Source organism: Alligator mississippiensis, chromosome 2, assembly GCF_030867095.1.
Source record: "Alligator mississippiensis isolate rAllMis1 chromosome 2, rAllMis1, whole genome shotgun sequence".
Lineage (NCBI taxonomy): Eukaryota > Metazoa > Chordata > Crocodylia > Alligatoridae > Alligator > Alligator mississippiensis.
In genome coordinates, this window is record NC_081825.1 from 95629595 (window position 1) to 95656825 (window position 27231).

Here is a 27231-nt window from a genome sequence, read left to right on the forward strand (position 1 = left end):
CCACAGTGGCAGCCTTCCCTGTCCCACATGCAGATCCAGGGGCACCCCCCCATGCCTTCCCAGGGTGCATGCAGTGCCCCCCGCCCTCCCGAACAAACTGCTTGCAGGTCTGTCCTGTACCCCGCTCTGCTGGAGCAGCACCTGCCCCAGCAGCACTCCCTCCATCACTGTGGGACCTCGATCTGCTCCCCCACACCCCTACTCTCCCCCCACAACAGACTTACCAACCCAGCACTGGTCTCTAAGCTGCCCAGCTGCATATCGGAATCAGACTGGTATTGGATGATATGGCTCCTTAAAAATCAGCCATCAGCATCAGCCTGAAAAATCTCTATCTGTTCACCCCTACTTGGTGCTGTCTACAAGGACAATTTACATGGACAATTTTCTCTAATCAAGAGAATCCCAGAATTAACTCAGGAGATAAGAGTTGAAGGCATAAGAAAGTTCAACATATAACACTGTCAATGTATTTCCTAACCACATCAGATTTCTACTTTTATGCTAGAAACATAAGGACTGAGAATAATTTAAAAATGAAAAACTCTTTTCCAGGTAATTCTTTATACAACATGAAGGAACAAAAATGGCAGAAAACCAATATTTTAAACTTTCAGATCATCACTGAGAGTTAATATTACCTCTATTCAAAAGGGTCAAGTGAACTGTTTAATGGAAAGTCAAGTAACCTAGGATATTCCATTAATTAAATAAACATTAGGAAAATAGAAGCAAAGCCACCAGTTTCTTTCAGAATAACAAACATCTTTTCTCTTTTCTTTAGGTTTTTTTTATGATAAATCTTACACAAACTGCTGCTGTGTAAGGTTTCCATGGCAGAAAGAGTCTAAAATACAACCACATGACTGAGATGTGATTCAAATTATACTCCCAGTTTAATCACTATTGGCCATTTTTCCACATCTCAAAATTCCTCTGCCTACAAAGGTGATGTGTCATAGCAAGTACAATTGTCCAAAGTCAAAACTGCATGATGCAGATGCTAGTTTTAAAAGCCTAATCCTGTAACTAGATCCATGAGGGTGATGGATCTAAAAATACCTGAGCCGAGTTCCTTCAAAGGAGGAACTTTATGAAAACTCATCAACAATAGCTCGCTCACACAGACTGGACTGCAGGATAAGGACCTAAAAAGCAAATCCACTGCAAACCCTTGTTTTCAACTGCTCTTACAATATCCAAATATAGATCCTTACAAGACAAATTTATTTTGCCTTCTTTCACAAGAAAAAGTTTTGGTGTTCTAAAGTTGGAAAAAATTTGTTGAGCCAGTTGTTGGCTATATTACCATGAAAAAAGCATGCATGTGCTTAAAACATGGTGTTATGCATAACTAGCTAAAAAGTAGCCTCATTCTAAAATAAACTTGGCATTCATACAATCCTTAGAGAAGACAAGGCACTTGATTTTGTCTGAATATATGAATACCACCCATGCTATCAGGGGGTATCTTTATAGCTGGGTTAACCCAGGGTTTAGGCTCAACTTCTTTTACGAGTTACAGAGAAAACCCACCAGAAAAGCATTGCATGTACTTTACGTATGCTTGAGCTGACCAGTCTGACTAGAGGTCCAGGTCAGAATGTCATTTTTGTTGTAAGGCAGGTTCCAACACATCCAACTGGCATCTTGGATCCAAGGTGAAGGCTAGGTTACAGAATTCTGGTTTTGACAAACTTCCAGTGCCATCCCACAATTCCCTGAGGCTGTATTTTCTAGCCCCTCTACATACTCCATTCCCACTCTCCTCCCATGCATCAGACACCACATACCACTTTGTTTATACCCGGTCAAGCCTTATTCAGCACAGCTCAGCTCAAACAAAAAGTTAAAAATGCCACTGCCCAGAAGATTTTCAACTCAACATGCTGCTACTTAGGCAGAAGTGGTTACCTAAAACTTGCAAAGAGAGAGAGAGAGAGGCAATTTTAAGATGCACCAAAAATCAGCATGTATGGTCTATGGTTCGCATTCAAAGGCAGGCTCCCCCTCCATCAGCAAGATGAAAGCCAGGTGCCAGGAAGCCCCGCAGTCAACAATCAGCTATTGTCAACCCTGGGTCCATTCAAGGGCTTCTTCTACTGGGGGCTTTAAACATACCACCCAGTAGTTCCAGCAGGAGCAGTTGGGAGCTCAAGGGCTTTCCCCACCAGGGACTTTAAACCACAAGCACAAGGTTTAAAGTCACCAGCAGAGGAAGCCCTATGGCTTCCCCCACTAGGAGTCTCTGATCCTCACCTGTGCCTGGCAGCCCTATCAGATCTGCAAAGTACTGACTTTAGTCTCCAATTTGGGAAAGTCCCCTGTTCAGGAACCTTAGACCCTGCATTGGGCAACTCCGCTGTATTTTGGAATGGAGGTTTAAACCCCTTAGTTGGGGAGCCCTCCTGGTTCCTCTGCTATGAGCCCACAGGGCAACCCCAGGCCCAGAACTGGGGCTGCCTTGGGAGCCACTGCTGACAATCAGCCAATTGTCACCTACAGTTCTGAGACAGCCTCAGGCAGGCTGGAAACTGAGGGCTGCTGCAGGCCAATGCTGGCAAAATTGTCACCACAGCTTGTTGGAAACCTTAGGCTGTCCAGGACTGATTCCAACAATCAGCTAGCTGATCGTCAAGCATCTGCCCTTGACAGCCCCAGCTCATGGACAAGCCACACCTTCAATTTAAGGCACTATACAAACCAGCTATAAAAATGTTCTACATAATATATGTAATGTTTTTATGGCTGGTTTGCCACTTTATAGTACATGTAGCACCCTTGCCATTTATGATGCAAATAACATTTGTAGAGAGGCCCTACATATAAGCAGTGGTAGAGGAGGGTATTGAGCAAATAGATATCCAGTGTTGGGAAAGAGAAGAAAACTTCAAGGGAACTCCCAATCCTGGTGTATGGGGTTTGACCTGGTTTGTGAACTGGCCCCATGACACTCAGCTGGTCCTCAGAGCCAAAAGGTTGAGCACTATTTCTCTAGTCCCCTTACCAAGTGTGATCCAAGTTGGATTTCATGGAGGAGATGGGTAGCCATGCAGGTGGTGATTTATTCTAGCTACATCTGAACTAATTACCATTCAAAACAGTTATTCAAAACTTGGATTACAGGCTTAGCAAGCATGAGTGCATGCATCCATATATACTGCTGTCATACTGTTAAACTGATACAGCACTGTCCCAGACAGGCTGCAGTATAAGCCCCAGTGGCTGTAATAAGTGAATAAATCCCTTGGTGACGGCAGTACTTGGCCTCCTAATACTCTCTGCACATGGCAGGCAGCCAGGCAGTGGAGGACAGGAGAGGCAGTTCTGACAGCAAGCTCCTGCATCCTAGGTCAGTATTCTTTTTATTTTCACTCAAACATTTTCCCCAGTCCTGCCAGGAATTTTGTGTACAGGAGAAACTCAGTATGTGTTGTTGGGTGAAACTTCTGAAAAGGAGAGGGGAATGTGCAGAATTTCTCAAAGCTATAGGAATAGCTAACTAGTACCCATGGTTTACTGATTTGCTAAATATCTGCTTTTTGCCTATGCAGTCTTCTAATGGCCTGGAAAAGTACCTGCTCTCCACTCTAGAATCTCTGGTGGATTAACATCCTCCAAGACTACCCCTTCCTGACCGTTAGAACAAAGGCTGCTAACAGGGTCTCTAGGTCTAAATGACTTTTCTCCATTCCCCCAAATCATTGCCCCACCTTTTTCATTTTTTACTGAATTAATATGAAATAATACCATATAGCGCATAATTTGGCATTCCAGCAGCTTATGAACAAGCCAACATATAGAAAATGAAACAAAGGTATACCAAGCAACAACTTGTGGCTTTGCTGTGATGAATAATATGAAAAGAAAGATGATATTTTTTCTTTCCACAGGAAAAAGAAAAATTTGCTTTTTCATTTCCTTAGCAAGACCTGCCACATTCTAGGCCTACTAACAAGTGTGTGTATATGTGTGCATGTATGCATGTGAGCGCACACTGGGAGAAGAGGGTGGCGTGGAAATGATTATTACAGCAAGTTATCCCTGAAAGGCATTCAAAAAGCTTTGCAGACTATCTGTCCTGTCATCAGTCTACTGTACGTTCTACCATCATCCAATTCACGGCAGCTGAATAATCTTCACCAAGCACTTTGATGTCAGAATGTGACATCAAATTTTCATGAACTATGGCACTAGACAGTATATAGGATTTTCTAAAGCACCAGCAGGCACAGATGATCCATTGCTAACCATGTTAATTAGAAGGACTAGAATCAATTCTCATTCTACACGGGAATGCAGATCTCTGCATTGTTATGGTACGCCTTTCCAGTGCATCTTGCTCTAAGTATTTATAAACATATGTTTAAGGTCTACCAAGGCCTGCAGAATAATCAAACAGCATTCCTCACAGCTGGCATATTCATGTGTAGCAGGAAAACAATGGTCCTGAGTGCTATCAAGGGCCACAATGCAGTTTGTGAAAGCAATTCTCTCCAAGTCAGTTATTACTGTGGATACATTAAAAAGGGCCACTCATCCAGGGGTAAATCACTGCTGTGCTTGCCTTACAAATCTCCACAACCATAGCACAGACTGACATCATATCATAGGTCTGTGGCTAGCACAATCTAACCCAGAGCAGGCAAAATATGGCCTACAGGCTGGATCTGGCCCGCCAGGCCATTGTATCCGGCCCGCAGAGCCCCTAAAAAAATTAGTAAAAATATTTATTTGCCCTGGCTCCCTGTCAAAGCTGACAGGAGACGGGGCAGTAGGACCCAGAAGGAGCCCTCAGCAGGCTTGAGCAACCCAGCCCTGCCCACCCCCAGCCAGTTCTCTGCTTTCCTGCCTCCGCCCTGCTTCAGCACCAGGTGGCTCTGGCTCCCAGCTGCTTCCCCAGACCCCAGAGTATAGGATCATGCTGGTAGGAGTGTGGTGTGCGCGCGCACACATGTCGGCAGGCACAGAGGCAGAGTATGTGTGTGTCTGTAGGCACAGGGGCAGAGAGTGTGTGTGTGTGTGTGTGTGTGTGTGTGTTCATAGGGTGAGTCCCACACATACACCCCTCCATACACATGCACCTATGCCTCCCCTCGCATTGCCATACATAAACCTCAGCCACCCTCCCCCCCATACCCACACACCCACAAATCTATACCCACTCCCTACAACATACAAGAGTAAGACTTCATTTTAAGCTATTATGAGGTCACCTCTGCATACACTACACAAACACATGTAAATCAGAGGACAAAACTATTTTTTTGATATCAAATTAATGAATGTTGTAGATGATCGCTTTTTAGAATATAATTTGGTATTTTTCTGGTTCTGAGATGGCAAAACCCCTTGCTGAAAGGAGTACTTCCAGGGGCAAGGAGAGGGACTCCTGGTGGCAAAGGTCAGGGATTAGGGTGTGCAGCTTCTGATCACAAGATGGCAACCAGGGGCACCTGTCAAGGGGTGGGGCTACCCTTGACAGCTTGCCAAAACTCGGTAAGTGGCCCTCTGCCTGAAATAATTGCCCACCCCTGATCTAACCACAGCCCTGTAGTGGTCTAAGGTACCCAGATGCCAGGTCACAATGGCAACAGGCTTCAAGACTGGTATGACCTCCCTCATTTACGCATCCCAATGCTGAAGAGGTCGGACAGGATTTTCACAGAGCTCCACAAAGGTAGCTTTCCTCACAGGGAATCTGCACAATGACTGCTCTGGTCATCCCAGGTCATCCCTGGTCATTCCAGGTTTGCCAATATGATCCCCCCCATCACTGTCTTTCACCAGAAGCACTAGGCTGCGTACCATATTTTCTAACACACAGCATGCAACTTTGTCCCAAAAATCAGTTGCCCAAAACTGGGGTGAGTGTATTAAGCAAAGAAGCTGATTATTTGCCCAAGATAGAAGCACCCTGCTTTGATCCATGCTCCACAGTGCAGCACCTCTGTTATTCTTCAGGCATCAGAAGCAGTCAATGGACCCAGATGATGACAACCACAATGCACCTTGCTAACATGAGGACTCTAAACAAAATGTAGCAAGGAGAAGATATAAGGGGAGCTGGTTGAGTCCACCAGTACAAAGCAACCCAGAGCTGTTAATTCCTGGAGGGAACATAAGGAATTTCACCAGAACTACTGTGCAGAGGTTCAAGAGGCTGACATAGATCACTTCAAGGCTGTCAAGGGTGCTTGCATGCAATAGCCTGACCATCAACCAACACCTGACTGTAGCTATCACCAAGGAGACTCTGAACCCAAAAAGAAGCAGCATCCAGTTCAAGCAGCAAAGGTATTATGCCAAGCTGGATATTATGATGGGGCAATAAATGTTGCTGAAGTTGTACAGGGCTCAGCCCTGGTCTTCTGCACCATCCGTATACCATCATTCTGCTTCCGCCTACCCCTCCACACTGATTTACCAAACTTCAACAGAGGTTCAGTTGTTGCCCATACAATATCCACTTAGGAATGCCTGATTTTCAGAACAGCAGCATACAAATGGTAGAACTCCAGTGGAGCTCCCAAAAATCAGGCATTCCTGAGTGGATACTAATGGAGTCTCCAGCCTCACCTTCTCCATGACATACAGAGAGAACAGTACTGTCTAGAGGCTGAGCTCTTTTGACCCATCCACTCTCTCCTCTGGCTTTGTGCCCTGTCCTAGGACTTGGCACATACAATGGGCAGAGGAAGGTAATCTCCTCCAAGGTACTCAGCTTTGCCTAGCACTAAAGGACTGAAGACCCCCTAGGCCCACCTACCCTGTGCTACTTGTTCTTCTGTGTTTGTGCATAGTTTAAATTTTGTCCACTGTTCATGTCTGATCCCAGCTATTTTGCCCATTTCTATCCTAAGCTATGCTGCCTTCCGACCATTGTTTTGCAGCTCAAATTTTAGTGTTTTTTCATGCACCAAATACAAACAGTTAACTGGTGCACAGGGTTCCCATACAGTGGCCCGATGCATCTGAGGAAGGCAGATAAAGTGCATCTGCTTGGCTGGCATTTAAAAGGCCCATCTGCTCAGCAGATCCAATTATCAAGAGAAGGGAAATGATTAATAAAACACAGGTTTGACATCTAGAGACAGAGGCAGAAAAAGTAAAGGATGTCTATAATGTTTGGGAGCTTTTGGGGGCTTTCTGCCCAAGCAGTCCAGCTGGCCCAGGCATACAAAATAATCAGAGAAAAGGACATACAAATAGATCTCACAAGTCATCCCACCCTTCCATTGATCCCCAGAACAGACAGGAAGCAAGTAGCTCTCTTCCAGTTACATTCACAGCAATACTAAAGGTTTCCAGCCAATGAACCCTAGTAGCAAACAGGCACATTTATGTATGTTCCTCAAGGACTAGTGAACAAGGTGTCTCTGCCAGCTGTCACTTCTGACTGGTTGTGGCTCTAGTAGTTCAAACTGTTGTACCGGTCTTTCTGCCACCACTCTCACCTCCCCTAGGGCCTCATGCTTGCTCTTGCATATCTTGTGCAGGGTGCAGGAGGCAATCAAATGCAGCATAACACTGAGCACACTCCACCTTACCTTCAGCTGCCAAAGACACATTCAACTGTCACCCTGCAGCTGTTCATTCAATAGTTAAACAGTTGCTTCCTGTGATCAAGGTGCCCAGGGTAAGACTGTGAGCTAGGGCAGCAGAAACGGAAGGCTCCCAAGTGCCGAGGGGAAAGGGTGGGTAGACAGTTACAAAACTGATCTCTACAGTGAGAGAGGTGCTGACAAAAGTCCCTCTCATCAGGGAAACTGAAATTAAGTTGAAAATTTTCGGTTCTTCCACTTTTCTGGATCATCCAGCACTAACTCCCACGGTGGTCCCCCATGCAGCACAACAGAAAAAACATACCCTACTTATGAGCTCTGGGCTGGGGGGTTAAAAGAAATGGAAATGTGCGTTTCACCCCTTGTTCTGCTATTGACTGGAACCCCTGTGCCTGCAAAGTCATTGATACCATCCTGAACGTTGGAAAGCCTTATAAACATAGGCTCAGTACAGTCTATGAGAACCATGACAACACCCCTCACGCATGGAAGCACTGAGAGTAAATTTGCCTATAACAAACTGATCCACAATAAATGAGCTGGAGACAGCCAGCTTCCAGATTTCGACTCGCTTCTCTGAGATCAGTCATAGTGATAGGCTGCCTCTGAAGCTCGAGCTAACTCCATGCAGATTGACAAAGAAGCTCTCTTCCTCAACCTGCAGTTCTCTCAGCACTGCTGGTCACCCCGCAGCTATGGCACAATCCTTTTCCGCATGTCATATTTGTTTCCTGCACTTGGGACCACTGGTCAAGAGTCTGAACACAGTCCTAGAGCAATCCATCCCCATGCAATGCTAGGAGATTCCCCTCTTTGGCTGGGTCATCACCACCATGTAAGAACAGGCTGCCAGCATCTCCTAGGCACTGCATAACAAAGATGTCCATTTTAGCCTTTACATGCTGCCTGTCACAGCATGAATTGCAGCTGTTCTTCAGTCCAGTTGAGGACTTGCAGGAAAGTGTATCCTTGAGGGCAGAAAGCAAGATACTTCATTGTGACCTGGCTGACATAACACAGTAAGGAAAGCAAGACAGGACATGCCTGTGCTGCTGCTCTTGTAGTTTGAAATGATGCCATCTTCCTCCTGAAAGAAGCTTAGATACGTGCCATGAGGATCCGTAAGAGTTGAAGCTAGAGGCTTCTGGGCTGTCCTGCTCTGTGCTGCAGCAGGGATCCCACTCTATGCTGGCAAAAGCCTTCTGTGCACAAATTTAGGACAGCTGAGGACAGCCTGTTAATTTGTGCATGGCTGTTAAAATGGGATCTGATTTTTTTTTTGTCACAGGCTTAGCCTGTCACGGCTCACCTGTTCATTTGTCCATGGCCTCTGACTCACATTTCTTCCCAGGAATTGCTAACTAACTTTTAATTGCAGAATATTTCTTAATGATGCTGATGCAAAAAAACACAAAGAACACAGACTGCATTTTGGATGCCAGGTGCATATTTCATGGTTGGCAACTAAAAAAAACACGCCCTCTTTATTTACAAACTGAATACATTTGATCTGAAAGTCATTAAAAATTAATCTAATTATGTGCCTGCTCCAAGCCTACCTTTCAATGGGCATTAGCTTGGGCTTAGAGTCATTTGTACAGACAGTACCTTTATTTCCAATATTACATACTTAAGTGTGACTTCTTAGTCCACTTGGCTGTTTAAAAACAAAAAATATTCACAAAATACTGTTTTAGAGTTTACTTAAAATACAAACATGACATTCTCTAAAAGCCAAAATAGATTACTAGAGCTTAAGTAAAAACAAGGTAGCTCATTTCAAAGCATTTCTATTTCCTAAACTGATTCTTTTCCTTTAAGACTCCCTAGTGTTGTTTTCCTCTGGAAATAAGAACTTAATGTTAAGGACCAAATAAGAAGACAGTATTAGAGTAAATGAGTTTTGGTATCTTTAAATCTTTTAATATTCTTCACTATGGCGCATCTTCCCAAATTAATCCAAATGCAGTGGTTAAAGTGGCTACCTCTGCCAAAGGGACATGGTAAAATAGTTCAATTGTCATTAGCTTTCAGATTCAACATTCAAAACATGATTGTGGCAGCTGATCTCTCTCTCAAATATTCTTTCCTTCCAGCTGTATACTCAACAAGACAGTACAGCATCAATTCACAAATGGAAGGCTGCTTTCATCATTAGAAGGGTTAGGATTAGCATTTATTTTAAGATGAAAACGTAAAACCTATAGATTGCAAAAATCCAGAGACCAGTTTTATATCCATACCATAACATGGCATTTCTAGGGAACCTATTTCCAGTGGTCTAACTCATGAACCAATAACTTGAGAAAGATTTAATTTGCTAACAGAATGCACATTTCCTATTCCATTTAAGGTCTATGTGCACTGCAGTGTTTCTGTCACCTTTTGGGATACCTGCTCCTATTATAAACTCTGTTGTACAAGAATTGGTGGCTAGGCTCCACCATAAAGCTACACTGCCCCAGTATGTTCAAAATAGCCAAAAACAATCCTTAAACAGCTGCAGAAGCAATTATTCTTGAAAGATAATCTATTCCAAGACAGACTAGTAGTGACACATGCCCTTAAACACAGGCATGTAAGCTCAGAATGACAACTATCTGGATTTTCCCAGCTGGAAACCCAGCCTATCTGCCCCACAGCTGATATACACAATTTCTTGATTACCTATACTCCTGTCTACCAGCTAAAATAGTATTGTGGAATGGGGTAGGAGGAAAAGAAGCCAACATTAAAATACTCGCAATGTTGTAGAAATAATTTGTAAACTGCTTCATATAAATAAAACTCCTTCAAACACGTTCAGATGATTGTTCCAAAGTGAAGCGGTGCTCAACCATACTTGAAAACATGCTGATTAAACAAGGAATGTTGACAGTCAGCCTTCGGAAAGCCTGTCCTGCAGTGCAAACTCTTGCAGTTCCACTGAATATGCTTAAATATAAATATGTTTAAATTAACTATATTATACCACTATATTATACAGAATGACCAAATTACAACTGTTGTGAAAATCAGACCTAAGTTTGTTAAGATCAACCATGTTATATTAACATAGCCCACTATTAAAAAATGCTTAACTAGAAAGTAAAAACAAGAATTCCCCGAAAGATAGAAATACTGGCTGGATGGTGACTGTTAAGTAAACTTAAATACAAAGTTGCTGCTTTCCCCCCCTCTATAACATTTTGTGTGTGACATTAGTGACAAAGTGCCCTCAGCTCCTTTTTTATTACAAAATTATCAGTAATGAGTAACAAAATAGCATAGGGAGGGAAAACTAGCTACTTCCGTAGCCTCCCTTATTAAATAAAATACATGAAAAACTTTTTGAGCTCTATTACCCCAAAGTTTGCAGCAGAAAACTGACAGTAAAGGACGAATCCTTATGTCAGAGGCACTTCTTGCTGACCACTTGAAAATTCATTCTGATCTGGGCAAGTTATGAACTTTGAAAACGTCTTTTTCCCCAGGTGTTTTGTTGATGGCATCTCTAGCTTGGTACCCAAATTCCCAAAGACTCCACTAACATTGTGCATATCAAGTAATGCCTCTCTTTTCACAGACCTGTGCCAGATGGAATACAGGAAACACAGAATCTCCTCAGCCGGCCACTGCTTTGTGCATCAAAATAAGCCTCTGACCTAGGAGAAAAGGGCAACGGGCCTGGGAACTACAGCTCAATCCTGCGTCAGCTGAAGTCAATGTCAAACAGAGATCAACAGTAGGGAGCAAACTCTTGGGAGTACAATCTGCATTTCCACTTACCCCATGTTAATTTTGGGGTCCTCACAACTTTTATTGTTGAACAAGGATATTACCTTACTGAGGTCACACAAGCTGGGAAGACAAGACAGGTATTCAGTGTGGCAGGCCTAATTCCTATACATTAAACCACACTTGCCCCCAGAAGGAATCTATCAAATCCAAGTACTTGGCTATGTAGAGATGGACGTAATGCAGGATCTCAGTGCATTAGATACTCCTCTTAGCATCTGCACAGCCCACAGTTACAATCTTATCTCTGGTGTCAGCTACTCTAGTTAATCCTTGATTGCAAATACACATACTATGCTGGAATGCTGTAGACTGAGATGAGCAACAGAGCTGTGCATAATATATGTACTTTATAACTAGGAAATTACATACAAAATACACATTAAAATCTTGTTATGAAGATTATAAAAGCAATCAATGAAGTCAAGAAATACCAGGAAGTCAAATGGCCCTTCCCACCGCACATACGATGCATTCTTATGTTACATGGTGAAATGCTACTTTTCTCAGCACGTAATACCTGCCCAAGCCAGAGCACAGAATGGAAAATACTCTGGGAATGAGACAACTGCTCTTTTTTTCCCCAAAAAGTAAGTTTATTTTTTATTTTTTTTTTTACTGAACACATTTTAAACCTTGCTTTGGACATGGCTTATTAAACTTCCCTTTTCTATGGCACTTTTTCATCTAATATACAACAAACACCACTGAGTTTATCCTCATAACTCTGTTAGGAGGGAAAGTGAGAAGCAGGGACCCATGGCAAAAACAACTGAGGGAAAAAGTATCCTGACTGATTCTGAGTCCATCTGTGATTGGCACACCAACTTGTGCTACCAAAATTAGAAGGATTTAGGAGGGGGAAGATACCGAGAGGTGTAAGAAGGTGTAATACAATGCAATTTTAGGCCAACTATCAGAAAGAATTTCCTGACTGAACTATTTTAAAGCAGGTTGTAGAATATCCAAAAGAAAGAAACTGACAATTACAGTCCACTACACAATGTAGTGGGGTGAGCAGTTCAACACTGACAGGGTGGGATTACACGACCTAACAACCATTTCCATCACTGATGGAATTCTGATTCAGCTGTTCAAGAAATGTTAGTTTAAATAGGGTTGTGTGGGGTTGGTAACCTGATCAGCTGTCCCTTGTGCAAATGTGCTCAGAGACAGTTTCCTCCAAATCGCACAGTTTAGTGGAAAGTCACATATTGCTCACGTGGGCTATGCATTTCCTCTGTAATTTCTTTGCCAAATAACTTCAGTTGTAGCAAAGGGACTTGTTTCAGAAGGAGCTGGCAGCACTGTCATTTTGGCTAACACTTCTCTTTATAAGATTCCTGTTACCGCTTTTTCTTGAAAAATAAACAAAAAACCCCACCAACAAACAACATTTCAACTTTGATTTTTTTTCTACCCTGGGCTTTTGAAGAAGTCCTAAAACTCTGTTACCAGAGAAGTGGCTTTTTCTTCATTACCGAAAATGCCACACAGTTCTGATGGACACAAACGCTTTTGAAAACATGTTTCCATAAGTTGAATGCTCCTTCCATCAACTGAATGCTCAGCAAAATGCTGGCAGTCACAAAATCAAAAGTGAACATGAATATTTCTAATGTAATGTCAGTCCAACACCACTCCCAAACCACCATCACCACCACTTGAAATGCATTTCCACCCATTTCAAAAAGAAACCTGGGAGCAAAGAGCCAGGATAAATACCTCAACCAGCTGGGCCACAGTGGCCCATCTTTCCCTCTGGGGATCTAATATATAGAGGAGGCTGCAACAGATTCCTGGGAAGCCTGGGGAGGTGGAAGAACACCTGTGCATTGGATTATCTACCATAGGGGTTCTACTTCCACCCTCTACCCTTTTGAGACAATAGCCCTCTCCTCTTACCAGCACTTCAGCATTGAAATCTCAAGGTTCAAACCTTACCAGCAGTGCACAATAAGGTAGACAAGGTATTACAATTACACATGATAAAATATTATAAACAACTGTATGCAACTTCATACAAAAAGGCTTCCCTAGAATAATATTAAGGTTGCAAAGTAAAAGTAAAACATTAGGAAGTGTTAGAATTTAGATTGCCCATGTGAACTCATTTTGACCTCCCATGGATATATGCAGTCCTAATCAACAGGATCAAAAACCACTTTTCTACATGACCACTACCTTACTGTTCACAGGATGGACAATGTTCATGAGAAAACAGGAAACCCTCACAGTTGAAGTACTCATGAATTAAGTCCCTCAATGTCTGCACCCAGTGATACACTGCAGTTTTTGTACTTGTGATCAACTGGGTTTTTTTTTCTGTTGAACCTCTGAGCTAGATGAAGACATTCAAAAAGCCTGAGGCAGAATTGATCTGAGTTTCAGTTTTCTGTAAGTGGTAGCAAACAGAACATAACATTTGCCCTTTGGTGGGGGTGCAAGTCTTAGACCTGGTTCTGCCATTTTTAAATCAGTCTGTGTGCCAAACTTCTGTTCTGTTAAGGGTATAGACCCGTTTCCAATCACTTATACTGGTAAAAGTGTAATGTCTGTACCTGGCCCTGAAGGCAAGAGACATGACATTCTCAACGGAGTCTAGAACCTGCCTGTCCTCTGATATATCATCAGACCTTCATGGGTAGATCCTTAGCTGGCGCATTCTAACTCCACTGAGATCAAAACCTGTCAAATTTCAGGGGGAAGTGTTTTTTCCATCTCTCTCAAACATTGATTTTAGGTTCACTGAGCTTTGTTCGTAAGAGAAGGGAGAAGATTCAGGTTCTTATCCTTTTTTGGGAAAATGCTCTATGCTCATTTATGATTAATTTTGTAATGGCACTTGGATATCAAGCTGATTTAAATATGCTGTTGGTTTGGGTAGAGCTGGCAATGCCCAAGAAGAACCAACTGGGTCACTGATGAAAATAAAGGAATGCAGATTAATGCAATTTTACACACAGCCTGAGCCACATATAATAGACCTGTCTGGCAGTCACAAAATTGCCCAAAACAAGGCACAAGCAGTTAAACAGTCTACCCATCTTAGCCCTAGTCAGTGCTGTGCTATTAGCAGGCATTAAATCTATTTCAGCCCTGTCAATTCCAATGCTGATTTCAGAGGGAAGACTGAGGAACAAAATAAGGACTCTTAATGAGGTACAAACAGTTAGGCAGAGGTTGAGTACAAGTTCTGAATGTACAGAGCACTAGTGAAGTGTAAAAACCTGTGAGCAGGCTGTTCCCTCACAAATTAGTAGATGTAGTTGTCTTGAATGTGAGAGTTGTATGTTTTACCCAGAGGGCTGCAGATGGTAGGTCCCATGGAGATGCCAAAATCCACATCTGGGATGGCACACTACAAACCAGTATATACAAAAACCCACAGACCATCATAACAATGTCCACAAAGCCCACAATCATCCCAAACATACCAACAAAGCTGTAATTTGTAGCCAGGCCCTCAGATACCACCACATCTGCTCTGAGAAGAATACTCAAGACACCCACCTCACTGACTTGAAAACTGCCTCTACCCCAGAAGGACACTCCAGCAGAGAAATACACTGCACGTTTGAACAAGCCATCCAAATACTCTGCAATAACTTACTACAATAGGAAAACAAATCCTTTAGTTCATGGAATCATAGAAAATTAGGTTTGGAAGGGACCTCAAGAGCTCATCTAGTCTGAGCTGCTGCTCAAAGTAAGATCATCTGCAACTGGATAATCCCAGGCAAGGCTCTGTCTAGGTGGGTCTTAAAAACCTCCAAGGATGGAGATTCCTGAACCCCTCTGGGTAACCTGTTCCAGTGTGTTACTACCCTCCTAGTGAGAACATTCTTCCCAGTATCTAACCTAAACTTCCCTTGCTGCAACTTGAGACCATTGCTCCTTATTCTGTCATCTGCCACCACTGAGAACAGTCTAGCTCCATCCTCTTTGGAACCATCCTTCAGGTACTTAAAGGCTTCTATTACATTACCTCTCAGTCTTCTCCTCTCCAAACTAAATAAGCCCAGTTCCCTCAGCCTCTCCTCACAAGTCATGTGCCCCAGCCCCCAAACCATTTCCAATACACTCTGCTGGACTCTCTCCAAATTTGTCCACATCTTTTCTGTAATGGGGGGCCCAAAACTGGACACAGAACTCCAGATATAGCTTCACAAGTGCCGAATAGAGGGAAAGAATCATTTCCCTCTATCCGCTGGCAACACTCCTACTAATGCAGTCAAGTATGCCATTAGCCTTCTAAATAAAAAGCAAACTGTTGGCTCATATTCAGCTTATTGTCCACTGTAAACCCCAGATCCTTTTCTGAAAAACTGATTAGCCAGTTGGTCCCCAGCCTATACCAGTGTACAGGATTGTTCTGTCCTAAGCGCAGGACTTTGCACTTGTCCTTATTGAACCTCATGAGATTTCTTTTGGTCCAGTCCTCCAATCTTTCAAGGCCTACCCTCGAGCATAACTACGACTCCCCCAGCATGGTGTCATCTGTAAACTTGCTGAGGGTAAACTCCATCAGGTCATCAATGAAGATACTGTACAGGACCTACCCTCGGGGCACTCCACTTGAGACTGGCTGCCAACTAGACATTAAGCCACTGACTACTACTCTTTGAGCCTGACAATCCAACCAGTTTTCTACCCACCTTCCAGTACATTCATCCAACCCATAGTTTCTTAGCTTGCATGCAAGAATGTTGTGGGGAGACTGTATCAAAAGCCTTGCTAAAGTCCAGGTATATCATATGTCCACTGCTCTCCCCACATCCAATCAGAGAAAGCAATCATGTTGACTGGGCATGACTTGCCCCGTGGCGAATCCATGCTGACTGTTCCTAATCGCCTTCTCTTCCAAGTGCTTACAGATTGATTCCTTGAGGATCTGCTCCATAATCCTTTCAGGAACTGAGGTGATGCTGACTAGTATGTTGTTCCCCAGATCCCCCTCTTCTTAAAGATGGGCACTATATTTGACCTTTTCCAATCATTTGGGACCTCTCTAAACAGTCCCTAACCCAGGGGCAGGCAAAGTTCGACCCTCGGGCAGGATCCGGTCAGCAGTGGACTCCATTTCCCAGCCACCTCTGTGCATGGCTGGGGACGGTCTCCATGGAGACCCCAGCCACAGCTGCGCTGTGATAGCAAGGCTAGGGTTGCCGTGTAGACCAGCCCCAGCCATGCTGGCAGGGCACATGGCAAAGCAGGGCAGGGGGCTGCGCTGGAGTCACTGGGATCTTACTACAGGGGCAGCTTGCTCTAGCGCCAGGGTAGAGCCACGATCTGTAGCCTGCAGGCTCAGTGCAGGGACACGCAGGCAGCAGATTGCAGCTCTGCCCCGGCTCCTTGCAGCAGTGAGAGCCTGGTCTGGAGCAGGGGCAGAGCCATGATCTGCTGCCAACATGCCCCTGCCTGGAGAGTGCAGGCTGCAGATTGCAGCTCTACCTGGCCCAGGAGCAAGCTGCCCCCAATGCAAGATCCCAGCAGCTATGGAGCAGCCCTGCTCTACTCTATTGCATGTTCTGCCAGAGTGGCTGGGGCTGGTCTCCATGGCAACCCCAGCCTTGAGCTTTCACAATACAGCTGTGGTTGGGGTCACCATGGGTGTAAAGGATGCTGGGAAATGGAGTCCGGCTGCCAGCTGGATCGGCCATTTTGCCCATCCCTGCCCTAACCCGTTCTGTTCCCCACAGTTGGCTGCTCACCCCCTCCCCAAATTGTGCTGCCGGGTGCAAGTCTAGGAGCTGACCTTGCCTGTGAAAACAGGTAAAAAGGCATTGAATACTTCAGTCTTTTCTGCATCATCTGTCACTAGGTTGCCTCCCACACTCAGTAAGGGACCAACAACTTTCCCTGACCTTCCATTTATTCCTGACATACTTGTAGAAACCCTTCTTGTTACCCTTCACATCCCTTGCAAGCTGTGTAACTTCAATTGCATTTTGGCCTTCCTGATTTCATGCCTGTTTGCCTGAGCAATACTCTTATACTCTCCTCCCTAGTCATTTGTCAAAGTTTCCACTGCTTGTAAGCTTCCTTTTTGTGTTTTAGCTTACTGAAGACTTCTCTGCTAAGTCAAGCTGGTCTTCTGCCACACTTGGTAATCTTCCTGCGCTTTGGGATGGTTTGTTCCTGTGCTGTCTGTGAAGTTTCTTTAAAATAGAACCAGCTAACCTGGAATCCTTTCTCCCTCACACTGGCCTCACAGGCAAGGTCAGCTCCTAGACTTGCACCTGGCAGCACAATCTGGGGAGGGGGTGAGAAGCCAACTGTGGGGAACAGAACAGGTTAGGGCAGGGATGGGCAAAATGGCTGATCCAGCTGGCAGCCGGACTCCATTTCCCAGCATCCTTTACACCCATGGCTAGGGCTAGTCTCCATGGAGACCCCAACCACAGCTGTATTGTGAAAGCTCAAGGCTGGGGTTGCCATGGAGACCAGCCCCAGCCACGCTGGCAGAGCATGCAACAGAGCAGAGTAGGGCAGCTCCATAGCTGCTGGGATCTTGCATTGGGGGAGCTTGCTCCGGGGCCAGGTAGAGCTGCAACCTGCAGCCTGCTCTCTCCAGGCAGGGGCATGTTGGCAGCAGATTATGGCTCTGCCCCTGCTCCAGACCAGGCTCTCACTGCTGCAAGGAGCCGGGGCAGGGGAACCAGTCCATCAGTTCCGTGGGCAAATTGCTGTCTGCTTTTCTGAACTCCAGTCCTTTCTCTGCTAATCTCCTTCCCTCAAGATCCTGAACCCAATCATGTTTCGAGCTCAAAACAGCAAAATCAAAATTAAACAAAAGGCTTCAAAACAGCTTTGAAACTAAATGAGTTCATAGATTCATAGATGTTAGGGTCGGAAGGGACCACAATAGATCATCGAGTCCGACCCCCTGCACAGGCAGGAAAGAGTGCTGGGTTTAGATGACCCCAGCTAGATGCCTATCTAACCTCCTCTTGAAGACCCCCAGGGTAGGGGAGAGCACCACCTCCCTTGGGAGCCCATTCCAAACTCTGGCCACTCTAACTGTGAAGAAGGTCTTCCTAATGTCTAGTCTAAATCTGCTCTCTGCTAGCTTATGGCCATTATTTCTTGTAACCCCCAGGGGCGCCTTGGTGAGTAAAGCCTCACCAATTCCCTTCTGTGCCCCCATGATGAACTTATAGGCAGCCACAAAGTCGCCTCTCAACCTTCTCTTGCGGAGGCTGAAGAGGTCCAGGTGCCCTAGTCTCTCCTCATAGGGTTTGGCCTGCAAGCCCTTAACCATACGAGTGACCCTTCTCTGGACCCTCTCCAGGTTATCCACATCCCTCTTGAAGTGCGGCACCCAAAATTGAACGCAGTATTCCAACTACGGTCTGACCAGCGCCCGAAAAAGGGGAATTATCACCTCCTTGGTTCTGTTCATCATGCATCTGCTGATGCACGATAAAGTGCCATTAGCTTTCCTGATGACTTCGTCACTCTGACGACTCATGTTCATCTTGGAGTCCACTAGGACTCCAAGATCCCTTTCCGCTTTCATGCCACCAAGCAGGTCATTTCCTAGGCAGTAGGTATGCTGGACATTTTTCCTCCCTAGGTGCAGCACTTTACATTTCTCCTTGTTGAATTGCATTCTGTTGTTTTCAGCCCATATGCCCAACCTGTCCAGGTCTGCTTGTAGTTGTTCCCTGCCCTCCAGTGTGTCCACTTCTCCCCGCAGTTTTGTGTCATCCGCAAACTTGGACAGAGTACACTTCACTCCCTCGTCCAAGTCGCTGATGAAGACATTGAAGAGTATCGGTCCAAGGACCGAGTCCTGCGGGACCCCACTGCCCACACCCTTCCAGGTCAATACCGATCCATCCTCTACGACTCTCTGGGTACGACCCTCTAGCCAATTTGCCACCCACCGGACCGTGCAGTCATCCAAGTCACAGCCTCTTAACTTCTTCACCGGTATGGTGTGGGATACCGTATCGAAGGCCTTCCTGAAGTCTAAGTAAACAACGTCAACCCCTACTCCTGCGTCCAGGTGTTTTGTAACCTGGTCATAAAAAGAGACTAGATTAGTCAGGCATGATCTTCCTGCTACGAACCTGTGCTGGTTTCCCTTCAGCGTAATTTGTCCTGCCGAGCTCTCGCAAATGTGAGCCTTGATAATTTTTTCAAAGACTTTGCCAAGGATGGAGGTGAGACTGACTGGCCTCCTTCCTCCCCTTCTTGAAAAGTTTTGAAGCCAGGCTTGCTTGCAGCTGAACATAAACTAAGGAGAGGGAGGGGGAAGGGAGGGGAAGGACTGATCTGATATTGACATCTAGCTCCCTGTTTGATTCCCCAGCTCTCTGATCATTTCCCCAGCTCTTCCCGGGGGCACAGGCCCCCAAATCTGCATGGTGGGTTTCAGCAGGCTGCCACTGCAGTTTCAGCCTGCTGAAACCCCGTGCGCAGATCGGGGGCCTGTGCCCCCTGGGAAGAGCTGGAGAATCCAACCAGGAGCTGGGGGAATGTTCAGATCCCTGAATATTCCCAGGACCCCGGATGATGTGGGATGATAGCAGGCTGTCGCTGCCAACTGGTGTTGGCAGCAGCTCTGGACTATTTCCCCAGCTGGCAGTAGCAGCCTGCTGAAACTCAGCACGCAGATCCAGGGGCCCGTACCCCCCCGGGAAGAGCTGGGGGGAGCGATCAGAGAGGTCAGGAATTGAACTGGTGGCTGGGGAATGTTCAGGTCCCTGAACATTCCCCCAGGTCCCAGTTTGATTCCCCAGCTCCCCGATCTTTCCCCCAGCTCTCTAATTGTTTCCCCCAGCTCCTTCCGGGGGGCACGGGCCCCTGGATAATGCAGGATGTCAGCAGCTCTGGGCTATTTCCCTCCCAGGAGGTGTGGTCCCACAGATCTGCACATGGGATGACAGCAAGCTGCCACTTCCAGCTGGGGCCAATGCCGGCACTGGGTTCTTCCTGGCGCAGCCCATACTGAGCGCCGAGAAGACTAGTGCTGCCACTGGGCCCAGCTGGCAGAGGCAGCATGCTGTCATCCTGTGTGCAGATCCGAGGGCCTGCACCCCTGGGGAGGGCTGCGAGGCTGTGCCGAACTATTCCGGGCGGGGTACAGGCCCCCGGAGCTCCACATGGGATGACAGCAGGCTGCTGCCGCCAGCTGGGGCCAGTGCCAGCACTAGCTTTTTCCTGACGCAGCCCACACTGAGCACCAGGAAGCCTGCTGTCATCCCGTGTGCAGATCCAGGGGCCCACGTCCCGCAGGAAGAGTCCAGCACAACCCTACAGCCCTCCTGGGGGGATGTGGGCTCCCAGATCTGCGTATGGGATGACAGCAGGCTGCCACTACCGGCAAGTGATAAGAGTTTTGCTTTGAACAGTTTGAGGTGGAGTTTCCTAGAAACCCCTGCACCTATCTCCTTGAAACTTGGCAGGCTTCATGCCCTCAGAAAGGGCTACCATCCCTGCAATTTTCACAGGCAAAAAATGAGAATGTTATAGGCATTTTCATGATTCCCCATTATAGCCTATGGGTGAAACGCCGAAACGCGCCGAAACACCATTGAAACAGTTTTGACTAAATGAAACGGAACAGTGCTTTGAAACAGTGAAACAAAACACTAGCCCTTCGAAATGGCAAAACGGAAGTCAAAACAAAACAGTGCTGTTTCACACAGCCCTCTCTCACACCCACAAGAAGGATCATCCAACACTTACCACCTATATGAAAAAGGAAGAAATATTCCCACACACCCCTACAACTAGCTTTCAAACAACCTCCAAATCTGGTTCAACTTATCAGAAGCAAACTCTCTGCTGATTAACATAAACCAAAATGGGATACAACCATGTCTTAACAAAAAATGCAAGATCTGTCAATACAATCTCGCTGACACTGCAATCAAAATCCTGATATCGTAAAATCATCAGAACCCACAGATCCTACATATGTCTATCACAGAGTGCGGTATATCTCACCCAATGCACCAAATGCTCTTGTAGAAGCTAGGAGGATGAAACTAAGAAAAGGCTATGCCCCAAAACAAACCCTTACAAAACAACAAATAAAGGGCACAGGCATAAATATGAAGAGAACACTTTTCACAGAACAAACACTCCTTGTCTCAGCTCACAATCTTCATACTCAAAGAAAATCTAAAAACACCTTCAGAAGCTAGGGCTGGGAGCAAAAAAATCATAGTTAGGAGACAACAAAAAATCATGAATTAAATAGACAGTGGCTTTATGTCTCATTATAATCTGCTATCTCTGCCAATCTGCCTGCACTCCACAGGTAATAATGACTGGTCTTGTTCTTCTACACAATTAGGTTATCTATTCTACTGCATTTTTCTTGTTTTAAACCCACTCCAGATAAAGCAAGTTTCTTTGCTTCTACCTTACAGCTAGGGCTATGCAAAGCTTTGGTCGCTGATTTGATCCAGCAGAGATTTGGCCCAATTCAGCAGCCAAAACTCCGAACCTGAATCGAATCAGGAGACCCTTTAATCTCTCCGAATCAAATTGGAACCCTCCGAATTGATTTGGAGAGATTCGATGATTCGGACATAGACACAGCTTTAAATCTTTCTTCTACATACCTCAAGGTACCAGGAGGCTCGTGAATGCTAAGATGCTAGGAAGGATGGAACGTCCCATGGGAGCATGCGCTCGGCGGCAGACCCAGAAGAAGACTGGAAGTACTTCTGCTGGGGATCCCAGGGTCCCCCGTCATGGCTATTGCCGAGCTGTCCCCACTGTGCTCCTGTGGGATGCTCCATCTGCCCCACCATCGCAGCATTCACAAGCCGTGCCTGGTACCTTGAGGTACGTAGAAAAAACATTTAAAGCTATGTCTATGGCCGAATTGCTGATTGTCTGAATTAGCATTGAATGTTCAGATTTGGATTCGGCCAAATTGAATCAGAACAGTGATAAAAATATTTAAAAAACCAAACAATCATAAAACCCATCCTTCATTATTTACAGCTTTAAAAAGAAAGCTAGCTGGTCTTCAGCTTATCTTTGCATACCAGCTTTCTAGAACTATAGAAATTCAGTTAAACCAGTCTTTTTGTAGAACACATTAGAGTCACAGAATAACCAACTTACGGATTTCTTCAACAACGTCAGGGTCACATTCCTTATATTTGCCTATTTCGGCCTTTAACTGTTCATTTTTCCGTCGAAGAGCAGCAAGTTCTTTTATTAAAGCAGCACGTTCTGCCTGGGTTTAAAATATTTTGGGAGAAACCAGCAGGAAAGAAAATTAAGAGTTAGTTATTATAATACTCCACATTTTGCAAAACTGAACTATCCTCCGAAAATGCCAGATATAAATCTTAATAATGTATCTCTGAGTATTGCAATAAGTGAGTGAACCTTCCATTTTTCACATACTCAGCAATATCAAAGGATGTTTTCAGTGGATAACAAATACAAGATCAAGTTTAAGTATGGGTAGACAGTTAAAATTAAGCAACAAAACAGTGCCTCCTTCCCTCTTATCTAACTATATAAGGAAGGCATGATTAAATATGTATTGGGGCCACATCCCAACACACCCTTGCTATAGTAGCCATATATATTATGATAATTCATAATTATACTAATTAATAACTACTAAGCTAATAGTCAGGATGATTACACTCCAGTGCTTCTGGTGTATCCTTCTATAAACATACTATTCTGTAAGCATACCAGTGCTTCTGGTGTATCCTCTTTTTTAAGCATGCTATTATTTTATTATTATACAATCCTGTTGAATAATTAGGAGTTAACAATGCCAAAAGATGCATACTAATGAAAAGTCATTTTAATTTTAGTGCAACTTGTAAGAGCAGAAATTTTAAATGTAGTATAGCCATTACTACACTATACTTAAATGTAGTATTGCCCATAGCATTCAATAGTGAATTTGATAATGTTCTTTACTGCGACAGTTAAGAATATAAATGAGAAAAATAAATATGTTACACTATGACCTAACAAAACAAAATATGAAATATTAGAACAGTCACACCCCTCTAGCCTATTTACTAACACATGAGGACATAGCAGCTCTCAGAGTATCAGGTTTTGACCACTATAGTAATTGATTGCTATTTTTAGAGTACTGCTTGAATAGAAACAAAATTAAATTCTGTTTTAAAGAAAACTTATGTGGCAAATCTAAGTCACTTAATATATGATACACTGATACCGTACTTGTATACTGTAAAGACCTTAGTGCAAGCAAACAACAGTGACTAAAAACCACTATAAGATGGTATGTAGGTACTGTGCTAGGGACTTGGAGGCATAGCTGACCTGCTATGGCTCCCAAAGAGGCTCAGAGCCTCGCTCCTGGGGTCCCAGCTGTAAATGGACAACTTGTCAGTCAGGCTAAGGAGTCAAAGACAGCCAGATGTGATTATAGCTGCATCATTCCCTTCTGTGCAACTGACCAATTAGGTGGCCACCAAACAGGTGGGCCTACCTCAATGGTCTGTTAAGTGTGAGCAGAACTTTGACTTTTTTGACAAAAGTACTGTAGGCTGTAGAAATACTGGATTATTTAAAAATGTATTGCATGATCAAGACTGCATTAAAATATTAAACCAAGGAATCTCAACTATTTAGGGGCAAGGAATCCCTCATTAGGCTCAAGACACCCTTTAGAAAATGCTAACCCTTAGTTTTCACTCATTTTTTGACTATGGTAAAGTACAACTTTTTTTCTACTGCACAGAACTTGGATCACAACAGGTCAGAAGGATTTTAATTACGGATTCTTGTTTGAAATCACCGGATTTACCTTGTGAACAACGTCTGCACACCTAACAGTGTCAACATTGTGGGGCATTCCATAACACCCTTGAAAGAATCTTGCAATGCCCTGGTTGAGCATCACTGCAGTAAAACATAACTGTTACAATTTCTGACGGATACTGACTGTGCAATATTAATATCCTTTTAATGCAATTTTTCTCTATGGAACTGATGTTTCCATAACAAAAATCTCATCTTCTTTGTATAGGATTCAGGCCAGCAGCAATCTCCAAATATCTAGGATATATTCTTCAGTGGGGAATCATAAAATATATAACTGAACAACTGAAACCTACCGCTACTTACCCTCCCACTTACCAACACTTAACATACAAGGAACAAAATCATCACAGAAATTGTAATTGTCAGCTGTAGCAGCTGGTTGAATTCAACCCACTGAAACTTGAAATTTCCTGTACAGTCAGTTTTGATGTTTCCTACCAACTCCAAAGAATCGGGCAGCTGTAACAGGGAGCTGAGTCCCTGTTATGAAGAATAAAAAGGAAAGGCTGGACAGGGGCCTGGCCCTTTTGGGCCAGAAAAGGCCAAGTGGGCCATGTAAATGGAGGAGGGAAGAGGCCCAGACAGATAAAAACTAGCCCAGCAAGAAGAGTGGGGCACCGGATACCTGACCGCTGGCAGGGCTGGATCACCCCTGCCTGAGGGAGAGAAGGCCTGGATGGATACCATATGCAGTCTCAGAAGAGAAGTGAATTTTGTTATGGCTTTCCTTTGTTCCCGGTTTGTTTAGACAACAGGTCTGTGGGGCGTAACTTTGTGAAAAGACCATGTCCATCACTCCGCAGCAGGGAGGAAGTTTAAAGTTGAAGATTCCTTTGCCTCCCCCCCCCCCCCTTTTCTTTTTTTTTTGCTCAACAGACACGCAGGGGTCAGGGAGTGACCATAAGCAGAGACGGGGAGGTTGCAGGACAGGGTGTTCGAACATCCTGCGTAACCTACGTCCCATGGGAAAGCTTGGAGCTGCAGGTGTGACAGCACAAGGGCCTGCTGCAGTGGTGCATGGCATTGAGTAAAGTGGCTTCAAAGTCCAACTTCTTGGATTCTAGTCCAAGGGGTGGAAACCCGGGAGTAGCCCAGAGCCCCAGGCAACAAAACTAAGATGCAAAGAATGAGAACAGTGAGGTGGCAGCATGACCAGGAAACCAATAGACCCACCCGACACCGACAGCACCTCTAGGCAATGAGACACGGCCTGAAGAGTCTTCCAATCTTATGCTTTGAGCAGCAGTAAGACACCACCCATAATAACTCTTTTTCCAACAAGGCATGGCAGGAGAGTGGAACTGGGAGGTCTCCAAGGAGGTAGGGGTGGCAGGACTGATGGTAATGGGATGCACGGACCCCCTTCCCCCAAGGATCCAGAAGTCCCAGGCCTTAGGCAATCTTCATGGTGGAAATACTAAGGATTTGCACACTGTCAGCTCTTGCAGAGAGTCTAGGCACTGAGAATCCCAACAGCAGCTTCCAGACTTTGCAACAGGGAGCCTGCAAGGTCTAAGATCCCTGACTTAAGCCAGGTTTCTGAGAATGTTTAGCCTTCTTTGTGAAAAAACAGGAATCAGGATGCTAAGAGCCCCAGCTAGAATAAGGTCTCTCCAAAGTTTCCAGGGCTACCAAGCTACCAGCTTCACAAAAGGGAGCTCAGAAGCCTGGGAAACACTGATGTTCCTGACACAAAACCTGTCCGTGTGGTAAGGCTATGCTGGACACTGGAAGACCAAAGCTTCTAGTTGCCCACCTGAAAATCTCTGACCAGTTCTACCACAACAAGTTTCTGTTTCTAATTTATTTTGTTGGATTTCTGAACTGACCATTTCAGGGCAAAATATCAACTCAGGTTATTACATGAAGTACATTTCCACATTAAATGACACACTGCCACAGAATGTACATGTTAAATTTGGAGCCCAATTTTTTTTTTTTTTATAGTGCATCTCAAGTCATTTCAAAAGTATCTTGGTTATACTTTGCTGTTCTATACAATTATTAATATAAGCAGATTGAAAACAAGATGCACCTTTTTTTAAGATAACCTAATTTCCCAAGCAGCTAGGATTATTAGACCATTTTGCAGTTATTGGGCATTCTAGCATACACCTCTAACTATATTATGCGCTGATTTTTTAAATCTGATCCAAACAGCCCTCAAGCAATTTCTCATCCTCTGTAGCACTCAGCTGTGGAGTTGATGCTTAGCTGAGAAAAATTCTATCCTATTCTATCTCTAAAACTTTAAATGAACATATTTGCACATTACACAGGCAGATTTTTCAATGGAAAACATACCACCACAACCACAGCAAAAACTTACAGTATCTTGACGTCCAATTTTCGATTTCTCGATGCTCTGTTGTAAACTCTCTTTCCTCCGGCTACTTTCAGCCAGCTAAGGAAAGAAACAAAACGAAACAGAAAAACAATAAATTTATTTTACAGGCTACTTAAAGGTTTAATATTTTAACGCTATCATACTTTATATCTGAGCTTAGCCCACACCCTGCCTATCAAAAAAGAAAGCAAGTAAAGAAAGGATATATTATATATACTCAGAATATATATAATTCTGAGTAATTTCCTCCCCTGGCTCAAATTGTTATTATCTAAAAGCACCAAAAGTAAGGGCCCAAATCCTATTTCATATAAAAAACAATAGCCAAGTTTGCTGCAAGGGCCTGCTGCTGTAACATGTCCCACAGCTGCAACACTATTCAATATAAAAACTGGCTAGTCCATTCAAATTATAGCAGATTCACCCGAGCCATTTTTGATCGTTTCCAAATTTGGTGCGTTCACCAAACTGCTACAACTCCTTTTATTCCGTGGCTTCTAAGAAGCCCATACAAACATCACTGATATACTAAGTCATAATCACCCAAATCTTCCTCTCCCTTTCTACCAAGGTACATTGATGTTGCTATGCCTAGAATCCTGAACATTATATGCAAGACTGAAGGATAAGACTCTGAAAGAACGCTTCGCTACTGAGTATTATTTATACAGCTTATACTTGCAAGATTACTTTCTTTTGCTAGATCAAATTTACTAGCATACTGTGTGTGCATGCATGTGCGAGCAA

At 44.4% G+C, this 27231-nt stretch overlaps 1 protein-coding gene across 1 annotated transcript in view; it reads right to left on the reverse strand.

Moving 5' to 3' along the window:
• The window catches only part of MND1 (meiotic nuclear divisions 1), a 69485-nt gene that overhangs the window by 9361 nt on the left and 32893 nt on the right, over window positions 1-27231 (reverse strand). The window contains exons 5-6 of the mRNA XM_014593495.3: window positions 26467-26541; window positions 22437-22551 (exon numbers count right to left, since the gene is read on the reverse strand). Of these exons, the coding sequence (XP_014448981.1) occupies window positions 22437-22551; window positions 26467-26541 (190 nt within the window). The remainder of the gene's footprint in view (window positions 1-22436; window positions 22552-26466; window positions 26542-27231) is intronic.